The sequence below is a fragment of the Stegostoma tigrinum genome, chromosome 22 (assembly GCF_030684315.1).
Source record: "Stegostoma tigrinum isolate sSteTig4 chromosome 22, sSteTig4.hap1, whole genome shotgun sequence".
NCBI lineage: Eukaryota > Metazoa > Chordata > Chondrichthyes > Orectolobiformes > Stegostomatidae > Stegostoma > Stegostoma tigrinum.
In genome coordinates, this window is record NC_081375.1 from 56,376,069 (window position 1) to 56,397,391 (window position 21,323).

The 21,323-nt window shown below is 44.9% G+C and overlaps 2 protein-coding genes across 6 annotated transcripts in view; one reads left to right on the top strand and one right to left on the bottom strand.

The window, feature by feature from the left end:
• Positions 1 to 334: 334 nt before the first annotated feature.
• On the bottom strand, positions 335 to 13,570 carry LOC125463740 (zinc finger protein 250-like). 4 transcript variants are annotated; one of them, XR_009447094.1, is made up of 2 exons: positions 13,458 to 13,570; positions 335 to 718 (listed from the first exon to the last, which is right to left on the bottom strand). XR_009447094.1 is itself a non-coding variant. In XM_048555374.2 (2 exons), exon 2 carries the CDS (start codon positions 6,147 to 6,149, stop codon positions 5,187 to 5,189), a length of 963 nt encoding a protein of 320 aa, XP_048411331.1. In that variant the 5' UTR covers positions 6,150 to 6,215; positions 13,458 to 13,564; the 3' UTR covers positions 3,511 to 5,186. The 4 variants fall into 4 exon arrangements, 2 of the variants coding, with proteins under 2 accessions (XP_048411331.1, XP_048411330.1); XR_007249897.2 differs by having other exon boundaries at positions 13,246 to 13,564; XM_048555374.2 differs by lacking the exon at positions 335 to 718 and adding an exon at positions 3,511 to 6,215 and having other exon boundaries at positions 13,458 to 13,564.
• A 597-nt stretch (positions 13,571 to 14,167) lies between these two features.
• The window catches only part of LOC125463472 (zinc finger protein 271-like), a 73,631-nt gene continuing 66,475 nt past the window's right edge, over positions 14,168 to 21,323 (top strand). The window contains exons 1-2 of one of the 2 annotated variants that reach the window (XM_059653556.1): positions 14,168 to 14,634; positions 14,754 to 14,875. The gene's annotated coding sequence lies outside the window, so the exon portion shown is untranslated. Of the gene's footprint in view, positions 14,876 to 21,323 lie in introns of both variants that reach the window. The other variant, XM_059653554.1, reaches the window with a different exon arrangement.

The window sequence follows — 21,323 nt, forward strand, 5'->3', positions numbered from 1 at the left end:
AAGATGCAAGAATAAATACATACAAGATAGGAAAAAACACTAGTAAGGCAAGATGAGAAGTTTTTAGCATTCGAGATTATTTCTTAAAGCACCAGCATCTAGAAGCAACAAAGAACATTATTTAAAATATATACTTTTTCAATTCAACCTGCTCATGGATATTACATACCTCTGGAGCAGATTTTCCAGCATGTTTGGTGTTATCCGATTCTGCCATTTTGAGTGGCCCACAAGACACACTAAATGACTGGAATAACGTGATAGGTATAAGAGTCGTATGGCGAGGATCTAAACAAAGTAATAAGCAATCCAAAACTGTACAAACGAATTAAGGTAGAGAGATCATAACAATTTATCAAGGTGACGGTGTCAAAACAGGACTGTAGGGAAGATTTTACAGTTACAGAATAATGTGATGGGGTCAGATGTAGCACACCATGAACCGAAGATCACAGTTGAGACCGTCTTCATTGGTATGGAACTTGGCTATCAGTCTCTGTTCAGCATTCAAGCATTGTTGAGTGTCTCGAAGTCTGCCTTGGACGACGCTTGGAATTTATACTGTCTGGTCCGTACCATACAGATCAAAACCGGAAATGACAGTACCCACCATAACAGACCAGACAGTATAAAGTCCAAGCAAAGTAGAATAACATCAGTTCATCGGAGGCTATACTGATGATTTCACTTTGCATGGTGACAAAACGTCTGGCAGCATCTGCAAAGAGAAATAAGAGTTAACGCTTCGTGTCCGGTGACCCTTCCTCAGAACTGGGTGAGAGGACAAACCTTGGTGAAAGACAGATGATGTCAAATCCTGACTGAGTGACTGCCATCAGATGATGTTTCTTCGTAGAATCCCTGCAGCCCAACAAGTCCACACAGACCCACATGTGACCCACCAGTCACATCCCCCTAATTCCCACCTAATCCACATATTCCTGAACACTAAGGGCAATTTAGCATGGCCAATCTTTGGACTGTGGGAGGAAACCCGCGCAGACACGGGGAGAATGTGCAAACTCCACACAGACCGTTGCCCAAGAGTACGATTGAACCCGGGTCCCTGGCACTGTGGGGCAGCATTGCTAACCACTGAGCCACCATGCTGCAATAATATTCCTGTTTCTCAATCATGTTCTGATGTAGGATTTTGCTACTAATGAGGCAACAATGCCAGCAGAGCCATTTTGAACCTGCAGCCTCATAGGATAAATGAAAAAGTAATGTGATTTGAATACGGTGGGCAGTGCAGTTGACTCGCAATGCCTGGGGCTCAGGAGATCCAATTCAGTTGCCAGTCACTGTTGACATTGTCAGAGGACCGAGGGTTGGTGTTGGCCTGTTCAATAACAACGAGAAGCCAAATGATTTCTAATGGGACTAATGAAATCACTGTGACTGTTAGAAGTGGAGTTAAAGGAGACGGATTTTATTTTGTTGGGCTAATTTAAAAAGCTTTAGAATATCATATTAATGTCGTGAATTTTATGAAAGGAGAGAATGATGTGTGCCAAAATAGATCACAATTAAATGATTCAAGTGAAAGTAAGGTAAGCAGTAGAAACTGAGTTTTCTGTGGGAATGAAACTGGAAGAAATGTCTCAAACAAAGGAAACATGAGTGGACATTGGTTAGGCCACTAGGACGTTGTGGGGGTTGGAGGGTTTGAGCGATAAGGAGAGCCTAAGTAGGCTGGGGCTGTTTTCCCTGGAGTGTCAGAAGCGGAGGGGTGACCTTTATAAAATCATGAAAGGCATGGATAGAATGCATAGCCAAGGTCTTTTTCCCCAGGTTAGGGGAGTTCAAAACTAGAAGGCATAGGCTTAAGGTGAAAGATTTAGAATGGACCCAAGGGGCAACTTTTTTGCACGGAGGATAGTGCTGCTGGAAGAGATGGTGGAAGCTGGTACAATTACAATATTTAAAAGGCATCTGTATATAAATAGGAAGGCTTTAGAGGGATATGAGCCAAATGTTGGAAAATGGGACTAGTTTAATTTAGAATAATGGTTTGTATAGGTACGTTGGACTGAAGGGTCTGCTTCTGTGTTGTACATCTCTATGACTCTAATATAACTATTATATTGAGATATTATAGAGACTTTGTTGAGTGAAGGACAAGACTGGCAGCTTAATGTTCCGGAATTTAGACATATCAGGTGAGATAGAGAGGTGGGATGAGGGGCTTGTGTTACTGAATGTACTGAAGGAGGACATCTTGGAAGGTTTATCCAACCACCCATGTGGACAGCACTCAGGAGCAGAAGGGTGCAATCACTTTGACAGAATTGCCCTACAGGCCTCTCAACAGCCAATGAGTGAGAGGGGAACAGATGTGTTGAAAAATCATGGAAAAACGTAAAAACGGGGCTGGGGATGGGGCTGTGAACTTAATCAAAAAGCAAATGGAGGCATACATAAAGCTTATGAAACTGAAGATCAAGCCCTCAAAGAGTATAAAAATAGCAGGAAAGAACTCAAACAACAAACTAGAAGGGATAAATTTAATTAATAATAAAAATATATAAATTAATAAAGTAATTAACTAAGTAGAGATGGCGAGACAGGTGATGTGTTGTAGCTGTATGAAATGGGTGCTGGTCAATCCCATTGTGAGCTGTAGCGACCGCACCTGCAGCAAATGTTATTTGCTCGCGGAATTTCAGCTCAGAGTTGATGAGTTGGAATCTGAGCTTCAGTCACTGTGGCACATCCGAGAGGGAGAAGTAACTGGATGCTATGTTTCAGGAGACAGTCACACCTGGTAGATTAAGTACTTCAAATCTGGTCAATGGCCAGGGACAGGAGGTTGGTGGATTAGATTAGATTGCCTACAGTGTGGAAACAGGCCCTTCGGCCCAACAAGTCCACACTGCCCCTGGAAGCATCCCACCCAGACCCATCCCCCTGTAACCCACACACCCGTGAACACTACGGGCAATTTAGCATGGCTGATCCACCTAGCCTGCACATCTGTGGACTGTGGGAGGAAACTGGAGCACCCGGAGGAAACCCATGCAGACACAGGGAGAATGTGCAAACTCCACACAGACAGTTGTGATTGCAAGTGAGGCAGGTAGAGGGATGCTGCAGTCAGGGACAGGGAAGCCTCTGCTCCTGACCTCGTCCAACATGCAAGGTACTTGATCCCTGTGTGGATGAGGACAAGGGCTGCAGGGAGGATGAGCCAACTGAGCACTGCACTGGGGCACAGGAGGCCATTCAAGAGGAGGCAACAAAGAACAAAGAAAATTAAGTATACAGGAACAGGGCCTTTGGCTGTCCAAGCCTGCATCAACAAAAAGACCAGCAGAGTTGTAGGGGATTCTATAATTAGGGGAACACATATTATCCTTTGTAAGCAGAATCCAGAGTCCCACATGGTGTAACAAGGTGTAGAGCTGGGTGAACACAGCCGGCCAAGCTGCATCAGAGGAGCAGGAAATCTGACGTTTCGGGCCTAGACCCTTCTTGAGAGGGTTTAGACCCAAAACGTCAGTTTTCCTGCTCGGCCTGCTGTGTTCATACAACTCTACACCTTGTTATCTCAGATTCTCCAGCATCTGCAGTTCCTACTATGTCTCTCTCCCACATGGTGTGTTGCCTGCCCAATTCCAGGGTAAGGGTTATCTCTGACCAGCTTGAAAGGATGTTGGAGATGGAGGAGGAGGATCCAGTTGTTGTGGTCCACATCAGAACAAACAACATAGGTTTGACTAGGAAAGAGGGACTGTTCAGGAATTATCAGGAGTAGGAACCAAATTAAAAAACAAGTCCTCAAAAGGGTTATAATCTCCGGACTACTGCCCGAGTCACGTGCAAATTGGCGTAGGGACATAAGAATAAGGGAAATAAACACATGGCTAAAAGCGTGGTGTGGGGAGAAACTGAACAAACTTGGTTTGTTTTCACTTAAATATCAAGGGATGAAATCACGACCTGATAAAAGTTTACAAAATCATGGATGAAGTGAATAGTTCGGAGTCTTTTTTCTCAGGTAGAAATGTCAAAATTATGAGATGTAGTTTTAATGTAAGTGGGTAAGTTTAAAGGATATACAAGAGGCAGGTACCTTTCTCCTCCCAAACAGATGATGTCATTTATATCATAAGTGATTTGGATAAGAATTGAGGAGACATGGTTATCAAGTTTGCAGATGACACCAAAATTAGTGGTGCAGTGGACTGTGAAGAAGGCTACCTATAGTTACAAAGAGATGTTAATCAATTGGATCAATGGTCTGAGGAGTGGCAGATGGAGTTTAATCTGGATAAATATGAGGCATTGTATTTTGATAAAACAAACAAAATTTAAAAATTAAAATTAAAGTTTAAAAATTAAAAAAGTAGGACCCTGGGTAGTAGTGTAGCATAGACAGATTTAGGTGTATAATTGTTTGAAATTTGCATCACAATCGGCAGGATGGTTAAGGTGTTTAGCACGCTTGCCTTTATTGCTTGGAACTTAGATGGGCAATTGTTTGCAAGGATGGCAGTGGCAATCAAGAGTTTCTTTATCCAGGAGGGACTAAAGATGGCAATTTGAAGGGGGAAATGGAAAGGGAAAGGGACATGGATGGACAAGGGGGTAATGTTAACAATATCAGTCCATATGGGGACATTGTGAGATTCGTAGTTTATTAAGGGCAGGGGTTGCATGTCGTGGACAGAATGACGTGGGGCATGTGTACGCGCGCAGACAGAGACAGACACAGACACCGACACAGACCCCAATGCAATAGCGGGATGACAGAGGCCATTGTTGTCATTCCCTCACTCCCAATTCCATCTTAAAGCAACTGGAAGAGAAACTAAAAGCAGTAGTTGGCACAGGGCTCTGCAAATTAGAATGTTAGAGACAGTGTCCTAGCGGATTAGTGGAAGGAAAGTAGTAGAGACAGAGGACTGGATTATCTCAATCTTTGCCACAAATGTTTTCCATGAGCTCCTCATGCATTGTTGGAGTCAACAATGGAAGAGACGGGGACATGGAGAGCAATTCAGAGAACCAACTTGATATATAATCAGAAAGGTTCAACACACTGTAGTTAACACAAAGCTAATTTATTTAAATTTATCCAGAATATTAACACTCAACTAAACTGGTTTCTTAATATCAGCAGAAAGAAACACAAAAGAAAGATCATTGTTTTCCCCTCAGCGATAATTCACAGTAAAATCCAATCACTGTATTTTTTTGTGAACTTGTCGGTGTCTCACCAGGTGGGCTGACTGAGTAAATCCCTTACCACACTCAGGACAGGTGAATGGTCGTGCTCCTGTGTGAACTCGCTGGTGTGTCTGCAGGTTGTATAACTGAGTAAATCCTTTCCCACACTCTGAGCAGGTGAATGGCCTCTCCCCCGTGTGAAGTCGCTGGTGTACAGTGAGGTTATATGATTTCTTGAACCCAGTTCCACAGTGTGTGCATCTGAATGGTCTCTCATCAGTGTGAGCACGTTGATGGGACATCAGTTCTCCAGTGCTTTTAAAGCACTTTCCACAGTCAGGACATTTAAAAGGTCGCTCATCACTATGAACACGTTGATGTGTTATCAGATTCCCTGAACATTTAAAGCACTTACCGCAGTCCGAACACTTAAAAGGTCTGTCGTCACTGTGAACGCGCTGGTGTGTCAACAGGTTATATAACTGAGAGAATGCCTTCCCACACTCTGAGCAGGTGAACGGTTTCTCCCCAGTGTGAACTCGCTGGTGGACAGTGAGGTCAGATGAGTACTTGAACTGAGTGTCACAGTGAGAGCATCTGAACGGTCTCTCGTCAGTGTGAACACGTTGATGGGACAACAGTTCCCCCGGACTTTTAAAGCACTTCCCACAGTCTGGGCATTTAAAAGGTCTCTCCCCAGTGTGAACTCGCTTGTGTTGCAACAAATTGGACAACTGATTGAATCCCTTCCCACATATCGAGCAGGAAAATGGCCTCTCCCCTGTGTGACTGCGGCGATGCCTTTCCAGGTCAGAGGGGGATGTAAATGCTTTGCCACAGTCTCTACATTTCCATGGTTTTCCCCCAGTGTGACTGAGCTTATGTCTCGACAGTCCAGATGAATGGCTGAAGCCTCGCCCACATAAAGCACAACTGTATGGTTTCTCCCCAGTATAAACGATGCTTTTTCCTTCCATTTTAAAACTCAATGATATTCAGATCCTGACGCGACACCAGTTTCAGTTCCCTCCTTTCCAAACATGCTAATTCATTAAATTAAAAAAACAAAACAAAAAACTGGAGTGAGACACAATACAAAAAAGTAGATTGTAAAACTAAGCAGAATGTATCTGATTGTTTGAAGGATGAGGAAATCATGAAAGCTGCTGGATTGTCACGAAATCCCAACTGGTTCACAAATGTCGTCCTTCAGAGAAGGAAACCTCCTGTGCAGTCTGGACTTACAGGAGACTCAGGCTATCATGGCAGAAGTGAAACAATTAGAGGGTTGAGATAAGAACCAGGGCGTCTCAAAGGGTGGATCCATCTCTGAAATATGAACTAAAATTGCATTTGCCTCAGCTGAAACTGATTTTGAAATTCTGCTTTCCTCTGTTACCAGAGAACTTACAATACAGATACCTTCCTTTCTCAGCTCCCATACTTGGCATCTATAAATACAAAGATAATCCAAAATTCTACCTTTGCCCGTCTTCACACCATGACCCTTTCACCAACACCACTCTGTTCAGTACATACAAAAGTTCTAGATTCAATAACAGCACATTTAACATTCTCATTCACGTTTTTCAAATTTGATATTTCAAAATATTGGAAATAATTTCCAAACAAATTTCAAGAAAAAAGAACTGTGGATGCTCTAAGTATGGAAAATAAAATGTGAAACTTGACAGGGCATTACACAAGATCACCTCAATTAAACAGCTATATATTAAGAAAAGCATAATACAATAACAGGGGATTAGAACAGGGAACAAGAGCTAGTAAATCAGTTCAACACAATTGATTGTATTAAATAAAGATAGAACAACTGAATTTGATCAATTAGTCAGGCAGACTAACTCCAGTTTAGTCAAGTAGTCTAATTAAAACCAGACACTCATATCAGCATGTTTAAGAATAAATGTACATAAGCAAATATTAGTATGAGTTAATTGAGACCACTTAGGGATTTAAAACCATTGTGGCAAGATAGCAGCAGACACCTAATTTTAATAGAATAAATTAGAGATAACTCTAAAGTAGAGAAAAAACATTGTGGCAGAAATAGAGATGCATAATCATTACACTATGAATTAAGTAGATGCAGAAAAAACCCAAGTGGCGGAGGTGGAAAGATAACAGGACTAACATCATTCGGTTACTGAGAGATAACTCTGGCTAACACAGTTGGGTGTGCTGATAAGCCAGACAAGAAATGTGATAACAAGAAGGTATAAGAACGGTAAGCCCAAAAGGCTCGGGGGCATTCTTGAAGGATACTTCCGGATTGTCACGGCTTTTGTTTGCAAATAAAAGTTCATCTTCTTGAGGAACTCTCCGCATCGCCAGGTGTTTTTCTACCACAGAAAATTGGCGTAGTTGGCAGGATCGGGAAGAGACCTAACTGGAAACGGGTGGCAGCAACAGGACGCTTCTCGGTCCGCCAGGGACGCTCCCGAGGCTGACAGAATAAAGGGTACCCACCAAAAAAGTAAGCACTTTTGTTGCTAAAATTTGGACTGTGTTCTGTCGGCTCGGGGTGGCCTCGGGGACTCGGAGGCGTGGGGAAACTGCTGGAGGGTCTCTCTGATCCAAAGAACCAGGACGTGGGGGGTAAATTGTATTAAAGGAGATGCGGAGGACTGTTCAAGAAGGCTGCGCAACGAGAAGCGGGGTGAGTAAGTGTAAAGCGAAGCAAGGGGGAAGAGGGAGTTTGTACATGATTATAAGTAAGTTTTCTCAAAACTCGCTAGTAAGTCCTTGTGGATACCACGTCGCGAGAGGCGAAGGGCTGAATGGGCAAGGCAGAGTGTTCTGCGATTACCGCTGAGAGAAACAGGGGTCTGTACGGGCAGAAAAAGTTCTGTCTGTGGATGGCTCTTGCTACAGAGACTATGATGGGAATCATGCAGGGTATGCAGTTGTCAGACAGGATCAATTTCAGTTCGGAACAATTAAGCTGGAGTCGTCAACAACCCTGTTCGGCACAATTAGCAGAAATTAAAGCGTTGACAGCAGCATGTGAGATGAAGGCAGGCAAAAAAGCTGACATATATACTGATTCAGCTTATGCGCATGGAGTATGCCATTTATTTGGAGCAGTATAAACAAAGAGGTTTTAAGAGAAGTAATGGAGAGCCTATACAGCACTATCAACAGATACAGGAACTGATAGCAGCCATGACGAAACCCAGAGCACTGACTATCATTAAGTGCCAGGCACACAGGGGAGGAGATAACATGATAACAAAAGGCAATCAGGCAGCTGATGAGGCAGCCAGAATAGCATCAGGGTGTTCCTCAGCCATCATTGCTCCCCAGGTGCAAATGGATCCGGAGCCATCGAGAGAGGATCTCATAGATATACAGGGGAGGGCATCCCTTGCAGAGTGGACACTGTGGAAGCAGAGGGGGGCCAAATGTAATAAAAAGGGTTTATGGACTACTGAGAGTGGGTTGTGGGTGGCACCCACCCCTTTGTTGACAGTGCTTATCTCAGAGGCACATGGTGCTAGAGGGGCGGTGATGAGAAAAGATAAAGCGTGATGGTTTTTGGTCGCCTTATCTCCAGGCTTCAGTGGATTACTATCTGTCACAGTGAGAGGTCTGTGCACAGTATGACATCAGGAAAGGATTAACGACCCCGATGGGTCACATACCAGTGCCTGAAGGACCATTTAAGCACTTGGTGATCGATTATGTAGACATGATAAAGAGGGCCAAAGGGAAGAGATACATGCTGGTGGTAATTGATAGGTTTAGCAGATGGGTGGAAGCAGTTCCATCTAAGGATGTGGGAGCAGCAACAGTAGTGAAATTCCGAACAAATGAGGTGATCCCAAGATTTGGAATTCCTTCAGAAATTAGCTCAGACAATGGATCTGCTTTCATCCAGAAAGTAGGAAAATTGGTGTTACAAGCACTGAGAATTTAGCAGAGATTTGGTTGTGTATATCATCCCCAGTCACAGGGAATGGTAGAAAGGATTAATGGGACATTGAAAGCTAAATTGAATAAAATCTGTGCAAGTACCAATCTTAATTGGATTGATACACTGCCACTGGCACTAATGAGTTATCGCATGCAGACTAACCACATGACCAACCTAATACGGCATGAGTTGTTAACAGGAAGGCCAATGCCAGTACCCAACTGGAGGGATTGAGTTTAGAACTTAGGAGATACATGCAGCAATTAACCATGATACATGAGTCTATCCACATGCAGGAAAAACAGGAAAGAACCAGAGCTCGACACTGAGGAGGGACCTATTAAACCCAGGGACTTGGTGTATGTGCAAGTGTTCCACAGGCGGTGGAATGAGCCAAGGAGAGATGGGCCTTTCACTGTGACCAAGGCGTCACCCACTGCTGTCCAAGTGAAAGGAAGGGCTGTGTGGTACCACCTTAATCACTGCACCAAAGCTGTCTCACCAAGACATGTTGACTCAGGGGAGGAGGTAAGTGAGGAGGAGGCTGAAGAAAGTGGACAAGGTGGGGGGGGGGGGGGGGGGGATTCTGACTTAGCACAGGAAGGCAGTCCCACACCACCAGTTCCTGAGCCTGTTCAGGGGGACAGTCCTCCACCACAAGAATCTGAATCTGAATCTGCACAGGGTGATAGCACCCCCCGGCACGAGTTTGAATCAGTACAGGGGGACGTAACCCCAGAACAGGACCTTGAATTAGTGCAGGGGGACAAGGTTCCACAACAGAGTCCTGATCAAGATATGGTATTAGATACTGAGGGGACTAATTATTCAGGAGATGATGACCCTGGGGATGTGGGGAGCAACTTTTCTCCTAACGGTAGGGATGAAGGAGATATGGGGGAAGACCCGTAGCAACCCCCACTTCGAGGGATACCCAAAATTTGGAATCATCAACCGGGACGACCTGGCGTGCGAGTGATGGGGTCAAACAGATTGAGAGGTACCGGAGAAGTAGGATGGCAGATCTATCTGCCTCAACATGGATGCAAAGCCTGTAATAACCACTGGTATCAATGGGCAAACTATACAGCTGTGATGATGAACAGAAAGGATTGCTTTCTCTGCACTAAGGCAACCCCTTCATTTTTTGTCGTTCCCATGCCACATAACTCAACCACTTGTGACCAATGGAGAGTACAACATTCAAGTCAGCCCCTTAATCCGAATGACACATCAACTTACACCCAATTCCATTGCCCGTTCTGGTGTCTCCTCTTGCAAGCTTCTGCATTCTATCAACAGACTGAATGGGAAAAGCAACAGTTTCGCCAATGATGTGGCTACAGCACCCCGTGGTCTACTAGTAAGACCAACCAGACGTTCCCTATGACTGCCTTTAAAATACAGGAGGGATTGAGCTTTGAATGCTTCCGGCGAAATGGTTCTAGAGCAGTAGGCCATTTCAAGGGATTCTGTGGGAACACAGTTGAAATTGAGATAGAGAGCACATTTTGGGCCGTTTTGAATTCTCAGCTGATTCCACTGGGAGACACCTGGCGGATGTGTGGCAAGAAAGGAGGGTTACGCCCAACTCTACCCGTGGACTGGAGTAGCAGTTGTGCCCGGGTAATGCTCTTGCATGAGGTTGTCATATCACATGCCCGGATTGGCACGCCGACCCAGTCTGCCCTTCGCAGCTCCAGAAGGAGGTATACCCCAGACCCAGATGTGAGGATTGATAGTATAGGTCAGCCTAGAGGCATCCCCAATGGGTTTAAGACTCGCAATGAAGTTGCTGCAGGTTGAGAAGCACTCATACCAGTGATAGGAATTAGTAAGAATGTTGAATGGATTAATTACATTTACTACAATCAGCAAAGATTCAGTAACAAGTACTGATGATGCTCTTGAAGCCTTGGGGGGAAACAGCTGATGCCACTACTAGAATGACTGGCAGAACAGACAGGCTCCTGATTGGATACTAGCTGAGAAAGGCGGTGCGTGTGTAATGTTTGGGGAACACTGTTGCACTTTTATTGCAAACAATACTGGTCCTGGGCGGATCATTCACTAAGACAATGGAGAGTGTGAAGAACTTAAGGCAGGAACTGAGGAATAATGCAGGATTTGGTCATGAGGCTTTTGACTGGCTCCATAATATGGTGGGTGCTTGCGGAGCATGGTTCCTTAGGACAGGAATTATCATAGGGGCAGTGTTGCTGGTTGTTGCTTTTGTGTTCTGTTGTGCTTTTCCATTTAAGTCTTTTCTAGTACGTATGCTACACGACAGCTGGTGGCAATCTCTTCAATCGCTGGACACCCCTTTTCTAATGACTGGGAATCGCCTCACTACTACTACGATCCAACACCCGCATTAGTGCGGGAGACATATCCAACAGCACCTCCTGCCATCGAAGAGTGCGCGGGCAGTAGAACGTAAGGGGCCTTGAATCTTATTCCCTGTCCCAAGCGGTACAGGACAGGTTTTTGGCTCAGGAGATCCCAGGGTGGAGGAGGAACCCAATAAGGAGCAGATTCTGAAATTATTTGGTCCACATCGAGACCTGGTGTGTTCTAATCGGCATCTCGGGATCTATGCCTATGCCTATTGGCTTCCTCTTTTGGATGAGACCTGTAGGTCTCAAAAGGGCAGAATGTGGAAAATAAAATGTGAAACTTGACAGGGCGTTACACAAGATCACCTCAATTAGAACAGCTATATATTAATAAAAGCATAATACAATAATAGGGGATTAGAACAGGGAACAAGAGCTAGTAAATCAGTTCAACACAATTGATTGTATTAAATAAAGATAGAACAACTGAATTTGATCAATTAGTCAGGCAGACTAACTCCAGTTTAGTCAAGTAGTCTAATTAAAACCAGACACTCATATCAGCATGTTTAAGAATAAATGTACATAAGCAAATATTAGTATGAGTTAATTGAGACCACTTAGGGATTTAAAACCATTGTGGCAAGATAGCAGCAGACACCTAATTTTAATAGAATAAATTAGAGATAACTCTAAAGTAGAGAAAAAACATTGTGGCAGAAATAGAGATGCATAATCATTATACTATGAATTAAGCAGACGCAGAAAAAACCCAAGTGGCGGAGGTGTAAAGATAACAGGACTAACATCATTCGGTTACTGAGAGATAACTCTGGCTAACACAGTTGGGTGTGCTGATAAGCCAGACAAGAAATGTGATAACAAGAAGGTATAAGAACTGTAAGCCCAAAAGGCTCGGGGGCATTCTTGAAGGATACTTCCGGATTGACACTGCTTTTGTTTGCAAATAGAAGTTCATCTTCTTGAGGAACTCTCCACGTCTCCAGGTGTTTTTCTACCACGTAAGTCAGAAGCAAATATAAAAACTGCGAGAAAATCTCAGTAGGTCTGGCAGCCATCAGTGAAAAGAAATCAGAGTTAACTTTGGGTACAGTGAACCTTTCCTAGAACTGTGTGAGAAGATAAACCTTAATTGTTCCACAGTGAAGGATGGATGATGTCAAATTCTGATTGAGTGACTGTGTCAGATGATGTTTCTTCATAGAATCCCTACATTGTGAAAACATGCCCTTTGACCCAACAAGTCCACAGTGACCCTCAGAGCATCCCACACAGACCCACATCCCAAAAACCCATCTAAACTACACATCCTTGAACATTACAAGCAATTTAGCATGACCAATCTGTCTAGCATGAACATCTTTGGACAGTGGGAGGAAATCCATGCAGACATGGGGAGAATGCACAAATTCCACATAGACAGTTGCCCGAAGGTGGAATCACCTGATCCCTGGCGCTGTGAGGCAGCAGTGCTATCTCTGACTCCAGCATCTGCAGGTAGTAACTATCTCTGACCGAGCTATAACCCCACTGCAAAGAACCTCTGATGCTGCCTGGCCTGTTGTGCTCCTCCAGCTCCACACTGTGTTATCTCTGACTCCAGCATCTGCAGTCTCTGAGTGCTAACCACTGATCCACCGTGTGTGTTAGAGTTTAGCCCTGCAAGTCCATCTCATTTGACAGCCTGTAAAAGCAGTTTGCAGGGGGAAATAAAAACCTCACTGTCAATCCAAGGCAGAAATTCAGATAAAACCATCATTTGCTGGATGTAAGTTTGCTGACCTTAAAACCCTGGCGTTCTCATCCCCTCACAAAGATACGCATGCGCGTCTGACTGCGCCTTGCTCTTCTCAAAATGCGTCGCACGAGCAGCCCCAACAAAAATGGCGGCGGTAACCTGGGCGTGTCACTGCCTAAGGCCTGCAAACACGGGACACGGAGTTTTGAATTCGAGTTTGTCAGGCGTTTATGAAACCTCCTCGTCTATCAAGCACCTTTTCTCCCCGCCGTTTGCTCCCTTTTACCATCTCCTTCCAGCCTTTGACTAAAGGCACACTTCAGTCCCGGACAGCCTCAGTAAGATGATCACGTGCTGCTGCGGCTAGCCCCACACCTATTGGTTGGAGGGTCACAAGTTTTTTCCTTCCCTTCCAATTGGGTCAGACAACAGTCAATCACGGAGCTCCTCACACTTTCTCGGCCTGGACCGTTACTGAAGTTCTCCTGATTCAAATACGATGATTGTAATCTCTACCTTCCCAGGGGACTGAATCGTCATTTCAGCCTCCAAAATCAAAAGTTAACACTTTTACTGACCCAAGGGCAGGGGTTATTAGAGAGGGCTCAACACCTTTAATGTCCCAAGGCAGGAGCTAGCATTTTGTTCCCCCTCAAATAAGGATTAAACCCTTTGAGATAGTAGGAACTGTCGATGCTGGAGTCTGAGATGACACGGTGTGGAGCTGGACTAATTAATAATATAATATAATAATAATTAATAAAAAAATAATACTGACTAAGGCGGCATCAGAGGAGCAGGAAAGCTGACGTTTTGGGCCTGGACCCTTCAAAAAATTAAATCCTTTATTATTTGCAAATCCTTTTAGTGTCTGCAGATGAGTAACTAGCACATTTTCTGTCTGCTGGATGGGAATTCGCTTTTTATTTCACAGCCCACAGGACCACGGTTAGCAGATTTACTGAGTCCTGACATGGATCAGAATTATATTGTTCCCAGTGCTGGGATTAGTTTGTTGTCTCTGCAGGAAAATAACTTGCGTCTTTACTGGACAGGGTTTAACACTTCTATCCCTGGGACAGGAATTAGCCCCAAGTAGCATCTGCTTCGAGTGCACATTCATAGAGGCTGCAGTGGAGGCGAGTTTGAGTTCAGCACGAGACCTGGCAACATTCAGCAGTGACTGTAGTGGCGAGGTGTGCCCAATGTGGACTCGTGGTGGCTGGGTAAAAATTGGGCCAGTGGAGTACCTGGCACCTTCCGTGGCATCTACATTGGTGAGGTCCAGGGAGGATTCATAGTGGCAAGGGTGTCAATGGATGCGCGATGGTGCCGAAGAATAGTGAATTTCATTCTGCCTGTGGAATGGCAAAGGGGACTTCAAGTCTAACCACCAAGCCCATGATGGAGCACTTAATACAAAGGACAGTAAAGTTGGGCACTTTCTTTATTTCTTCATTTGTCTGCTTTATATTCCATGTTTCGGTTTATTTTTCCGAGTTTTAAAATCGCGCTAGAGATGGGTGACACTATACAACACTTCTTTTTTCAGAAAATTTTCTGAAGAAGGGCCTAGGCCTGAAATGTCAGCCTTCATGCTCCTCTGATGCTGCTGGGCCCGCTGTGTTCATCCAGTTCTATACCTTGTTATCTCAGAGATCTGCACCTTTCCAGGTTAGTATTAAGCATTCGCACACTTAACTGTTCACATGGCATGAATTAGTGCATTCAGTGTCCCAGGGCATGTACCTTTACTCTCCCCAGGCTACTCTTGGCACATTTAATGATCCCAGGGCAGAGATTATTACCTTTACTGTCCCTGGGGATCGGATTAGTAACATTTCTGTCCCTGAACTCATTAGTTATTGCTTAGTTATTAACCCCTGTAAAGTCATTAGTTATTATTTATAAAACCCTGTAAAGGGATCAGTTGTTTTATTTACTCAAATGACTGGGACTAACATATTTACTGTCAACAGAACATGAATAGATCTTCATTGTGCCCAGGGAACATCATTACAGTATCATTACTGTCAGTGGGGGCAGGGATTAGCACCTTTCCTGTCTCCAAGGCAGGGATAACCACCTTTGCTGACCTCAGAATAGAAATACACATATTCACTGTTCCTGGGCATGGATTATCACCGTTACTGTTTCTGGGGCAAGGAGCAGTATTATTAATGTCCCAGTGCAGGCATTACTATTTTCACTGTCCCCAGGCTAGCATTAGCACACTGTTCCCAGAGGAGAGATTAGTGCCTTCAGTGTCCCAGGGCATGTATTATCATCTTTACATTTTCCAGGCTAGCATTCACACCTTCACTGACAACAGGGGAGGGTTTAGCCCGTTCACAATCCACAGGGCAGGAATTAGCACCTTTACAGTCCTCAGGCTAGCAATAGTAGTGCACCTCCCAGTCGCAAACCATTTCAACTCCCCCTCTCATTCCTTAGACGACATGTCCATCCTGGGCCTCCTGCAGTGCCCACAGGAACAGCAACTCATATTCCGCTTGGGAACCCTGCAGCCCAATGGTATCAATGTGGATTTCACAAGCTTCAAAATCTCCCCTCCCCCCACTGCATCCCAAAACCAGCCCAGTTTGTCCCTGCTTCCCTAAACTGTTCTTCCTCTCACCTATCCCCTCCTCCCACCTCAAGCCGCACCACATTTCCTAACATCATCCCGCCCCCTTGACCTGTCCGTCCTCCCCGGACTGACCCATCCCCTCCCTACCTCCTACACTCACCTCGACTGTCTCCATCCCGGCTTCTTTAACTTGTCTGTCTCCTCTCCACCTATCTTCTCCTCTATCCATCTTCGATCCGCCTCCCCCTCTCTCCCTATTTATTTCAGAAGACTCTCCCCCCCCCCCACCACTTTTCTAATGAAGAGTCTAGGCCCGAAACGTCAGCTTTTGTGCTCCTAAGATGCTGCTTGGCCTGCTGTGTTCATCCAGCTCCACACTTTGTTATCTCGGATTCTCCAGCATCTGCAGTTCCCATTATTTCAGAAGCTTTACTAACTTCAGAGCAGGTGTTACTAACCACTTTTTTCAGTGATTGGATTAGCAATTTTTCTGTCCTGGCCATGGATTAATATAACTACCCGCTTTTATGTAGCCCAATAACAGACATCTGTGCCTTTAATGGCCCAGAAAAGTGATTACCAGCTTTCCTGTCCCCCTGAGAAAAATTAGCATCTTTACTGCCTCCAGGGCAAAAATCAGTGTCCCGAGAACCGTATTTAGTATCTTGACTGTCCCCAGGGCAGAGGTAACCATCCTGACTGATTTCAGAGTAGGACGGCATATATTTATTGTTCCCAGGGCAAGTATCAGCACCTCTACTGTCTCTATTGGTGCCCCAAAGCAGGGATTTCCACATTTGCTATCTGCAGGACAGAGGCTAGCTACTTTGTTTTCTACAGGACAGGAATTAACACTTTTACTCTCCACAGAAGACTGATTAGCACCTTTACTGTCCGTAAGACAGGGATTAGCTCTTTTACTGTCCCAAGGCAGGAATAAGCACCTTTACTGTCCACAATGCAGTGGGGGGAGGGGAGATTTTGAGCTTGTGAAATCCACATTGATACCATTGGGCTACAGGGTTGCCAAGCGGAAGTTGCTGTTGCTGAAGTTCCAAGATGCTGTTACTGCAACCTTTGGGTGGCATCGTTGTGGCACTGCATGAGGCCTAGGATGGACATATCATCTAAGGAATGCGAGGGGACGTTGAAATGGTTGCGACTAGGAGGTGCAGTTGTTTACTGTGAACTGAGCGTAGGTGTTCTGCAAAGAGGTCCCCAAGCTTCCGCTTGGTTTCCCCGATGTAGAGAAAGCCACAATGGATACAGTGGATGCAGAATACCACATTGGCAGATGTGCAGATGAATGTCTGCTTGATGTGGAAAGTCTTCTTGAGGTCTGAGATATGGGTAAGGGAGGAGGTGTGGGGCAGGTGTAGCACGTCCTGCAGCTGCAGGGGAAAGTGCTGGGTGTGATGGGCTTGAAGGGGAGTGCGGAGCGGACAAGGGAGTCATGGAAAGAGTGGTCTCTCCGGAAAGCAGACAAGGGTGGGATGGAAAAATATCTTTGTTAGTGGGGTTGTAGATGGCAGAAGTGTCGGAGGATGATGCATTGTATCCGGAGGTTGGTGGGGTGGTATGTGAGGTCGAGGGGGATTCTGTTTTGGCCGTTATTGCAGGGACGGGGTGTGAGGGATGAGTTGCGGGAAAAGCAGGAGACATGGTCAAGGGCGTCCTCGACCACTGCGGGGGGGATGTTGCGGTCCTTGGAGAACGACGACATCTGAGATGTACGGGAGTGGAATGCCTCATCCTGGGAGCAGATGCGGCAGAGGCGAAGGAATTGGGAAAAGGGGATCGAATTTTTGCAGGAAGGCGGGTGGGAGGAGGTGTATTCTAGGTAGCTGTGGGAGTCGGGCTTGAAATGGACATCGGTTTCTAGGTGGTTGCCTGAGATGGAAGGTGAGGAATGTGTTGGAGATGGTCCAGGTGAACTTAAGGTTGTGGTGGAAGGTGTTAGTGAAGTGGATGAACTGTTCGAGCTCCTCTTCGAAGCACGAAGCAGCACCGATACAGTCATCAATGTAACGGAGGAAGAGGTGGGGTTTAGGGCCAGTGTAGGTACGGAAGAGGGACTGTTCCACGTAACCTACAAGGAGACAGGCATAGCTTGGGTCCATGGGGGTACCCATGGCCACCCCTCCCTCCGGACAAACAGAGATTAGCATCTTTTCTGTCCCCAGGGCAGTTATTAGCTCCTTTACTATCCTCAGGACAAAGATCTCTCCTTTCAAAAGAACCAGGGTGAGCAGTCTTACTGTCCGCTGACAGGCATTAGTATGTGTTTGTCCCAAGGGTTAGGATTGGCCCAGTTGTTTTGCGGGAAAATAAATAGCACCATTATTGTCCCTTGGACAGGGTCATTTAGGGACGGAAATCCTCCTTCGTTACTCGGTTTAGCTCACAACATTGTTTCCAAACCTCATGATATGACATCAGGCCAGCTATAGACAAGCAAATTATGCTGGTCATTATGTACCACAAAGCCCCTTACCCCACTACCTTGGCTGTACATGAGTACTCTGCATGCTGAACATTTGGAGAAAGTACTGAAGGCATCAAGGACTCTGCCAGTACTTTTGATAAGAGTCAAATGATGACTATGAAGCCATTAATCATTTATCATAAAACTTACCTAGTTCAATAATGTCCTTTAGGGAATAAAAACTGCCTTCCTTACCTGACCGTAGAGTCGTACAGCACAGAACTAGACCCTTTGGTACAACTCATGCATGCTGACCAGGTATCACAAACTTAAAGAGTGCCAGATTGATTATTGACTTCAGTAAGAAGGGTGGAAAACATGCCCCCCCATCTACATCAGCAGAGCAGATGTTGAGAGGGTTGAGAGTGTCAAGTTCCTATGAGTGATGCCAACTGACAACTCTGTCCTGGACTTTCCACGCAGATGTGATGGTCAAGTAGGCACAACAATGCCTCTTCTTCCTCAGGAAATTTGGCATTTCCATAAAGACCCTCGCCATTGTTTACAGATGCACTATAGAAAGTGCACCATCCGGTGCATAATAGCCTGTTACGGCAACTGCTCTGCCCAGGACTGTAAAAAACTATAGAACGTTGTGTGCACACCTCAGGCCATTGTGGAAGGCAACCTTCCATCCATGGATTCTATTTATACTTCTCATTTTCGTGGAAAGGCTGCCAACATCACCAAAGACCCCTCATAGCCTGATAATGCTCTTCCACAATGACTTGCATCAGGCAGAAAATACGGAAGCTTGAACACATTCACCAACAGATTCAAGAACAGCTTCTTCCCTGCTATAGAACATAGAACAGTACAGGCCTTTCAGCCCATGATGTTGCGCCGACCTATTATCCTACTAATCAATCTACCTCGCATACTCTACACTTTACCATCATCCATGTGCCTATCCAAGAGCGGTTTAAAAATCTCCAAAGTATCTAACTCCACTACCACTGCTGGCACTGCATTCCACATGCCCACCACTGTGTGTGAAGAACCTACCTCTGACATCTCCCCTATACCTTCCTTCAATCGCCTGTCATTTCTGCCCTGGGAAAAAGTCTGACTATCCACTTTATCTCATCATCTTGTACACCTCAGTCATGTCATCTCTCATCCTTTTTTGCTCCAATGAAAAAACCCGAAATCCCTCAACATTTCCTCATAAGACCTGCCCTCAGTCCAGGCAACATCCTGGTAAATCTCCTCTGCACCCTCTCTAAAGCTTCCACATCTTTCCTATAATGAGGTGACCAGAACTGAACACAATATTCCAAGTGTGGTCTAACTAGAGTTTTATAGAGCTATAGCATGACCTCACAGCTCTTAAAGTCAATTCCTCTGCCAATGAAAGCCAACACACCATACGCCTTCTTTACAACCCTATCAACTTGGGTAGCAACTTTGTGGGATCTATGGACGTGGACCCCGAGATCCGTCTGTTCCTCCACACTGCCCAAGAATCCTGCCATTAACGCTGTATTCTGCATTCAAATTTGACCTTCCAAAATGAATCACTTCACGCTTTTCCAGTTTAAATTCCATCTGCCACTTCTTTGTCCTGCTCTGCATCCTGTCACTGTCCCTTTGCAACCTCCAACAGCTCTCCACGCTGTCTGCAACTCCACCAACCTTCGTGTCATTGGCAAACATGCAAACCCACCTTTCCACTTCCTTATCCAAGTGATTTTTAAAGATCACAAAGAGCAAAGGTTCCAGAACAGACCCCTGCGGAACACCACTGGTCAGAGAGCTCCAGGCTGAATGCTTTCTGTCTACTACCACGCTCTGTCTTCTATTAGACAGCCAGTTTTTTAGCCAGACAGCCAAATTTACCTGAATCCCATGCTTCCTTACTTTCTGAATGAGGGTCCCATGTGGAATCTTATCAAATGCCTTGCTAAAATCCATATATACCACATCTACTGCTCTACCTTATTCAATGTTTTTTGTCACATCCTCAAAGAATTCAATAAGGCTTGTGAGGCATGACCTGCCCCTCACAAAGCCATGCTGACTATTTCTAATCAAACTGTGCTTTTCCAAATAATCACAAATACTATCTCTCAGAATCCTCTCCAATAGTTTGCCCACCACAGATGTAAGACTGACCAGTCTATAATTTCCTATTACTAAACTGATGAACAGACTCTCTGACAATAAATAAGGTTGATCTTGTGCAAAGCAAAGTCAACATTAACACCTCCTTTGTAGTGTAACCTGCATGCCTCACTTTGTCTAAGCATCCATCATCCGTATGTCATTGCTTCTGTATACCATAATCTTGCTTGTACTGCTCTGACATAAAGCTTTCCATTGTAGTTAGGCACACGTGACAAAAAATCAAATCAAATCAAATCAAATCAAATATATCCCTCTAAACCTTTTTTTTATTCATGTACCTGTCCAAGTGTCTTTTAAATGTTCTAATTGTACCCACCTCGACCACTTCCTCTGGCAGCTCATTCCATGTACGCACCACCCTCTGTGTGAAAACATTGCCCTTCAGGTCCCTTTTAAACCTTTCACCTCTCACCTCAAATGTATAACTTCTAGTTTTAGACTCCTCTTCACTTGGAAAAAGATTTGGCTAATCATCTTATTTATGTTTCTTGTGATTTCATAAACCCTATGAAGGTCACCCCTCAGACTCCAATGTTCCAGTGAAAAAAGTCCCAGCCTATCCGTACATCTTCCAGACCGGGCAACATTCTTGAAATGTTTTTTTTTGCTGCACCCTTTCTTGTCTAACAACATTCTTCTTATAGCAAATCTAGCCTAAATGTGACTCCAGGTCCTCAGCAACGTTCTTGACTCTTAACTGCCCTCTGAAATGGCTGGGCAGGCTACTAAAATGTCTCAAAGAATTAAACTGGCCGGTCACCTGTCACCAAGTAAGGTAACTGAAATGATGTATGCAAACACAGATCTATCAACTCTGCAAACTCCCCCTTCCCAAAATTGGAGGGAGGGAGGTAATGCCAGAACTGAGGAGAGATGTCTTACAAACTCGTCAAACAATAGCCTGACATAGTCATATTCAC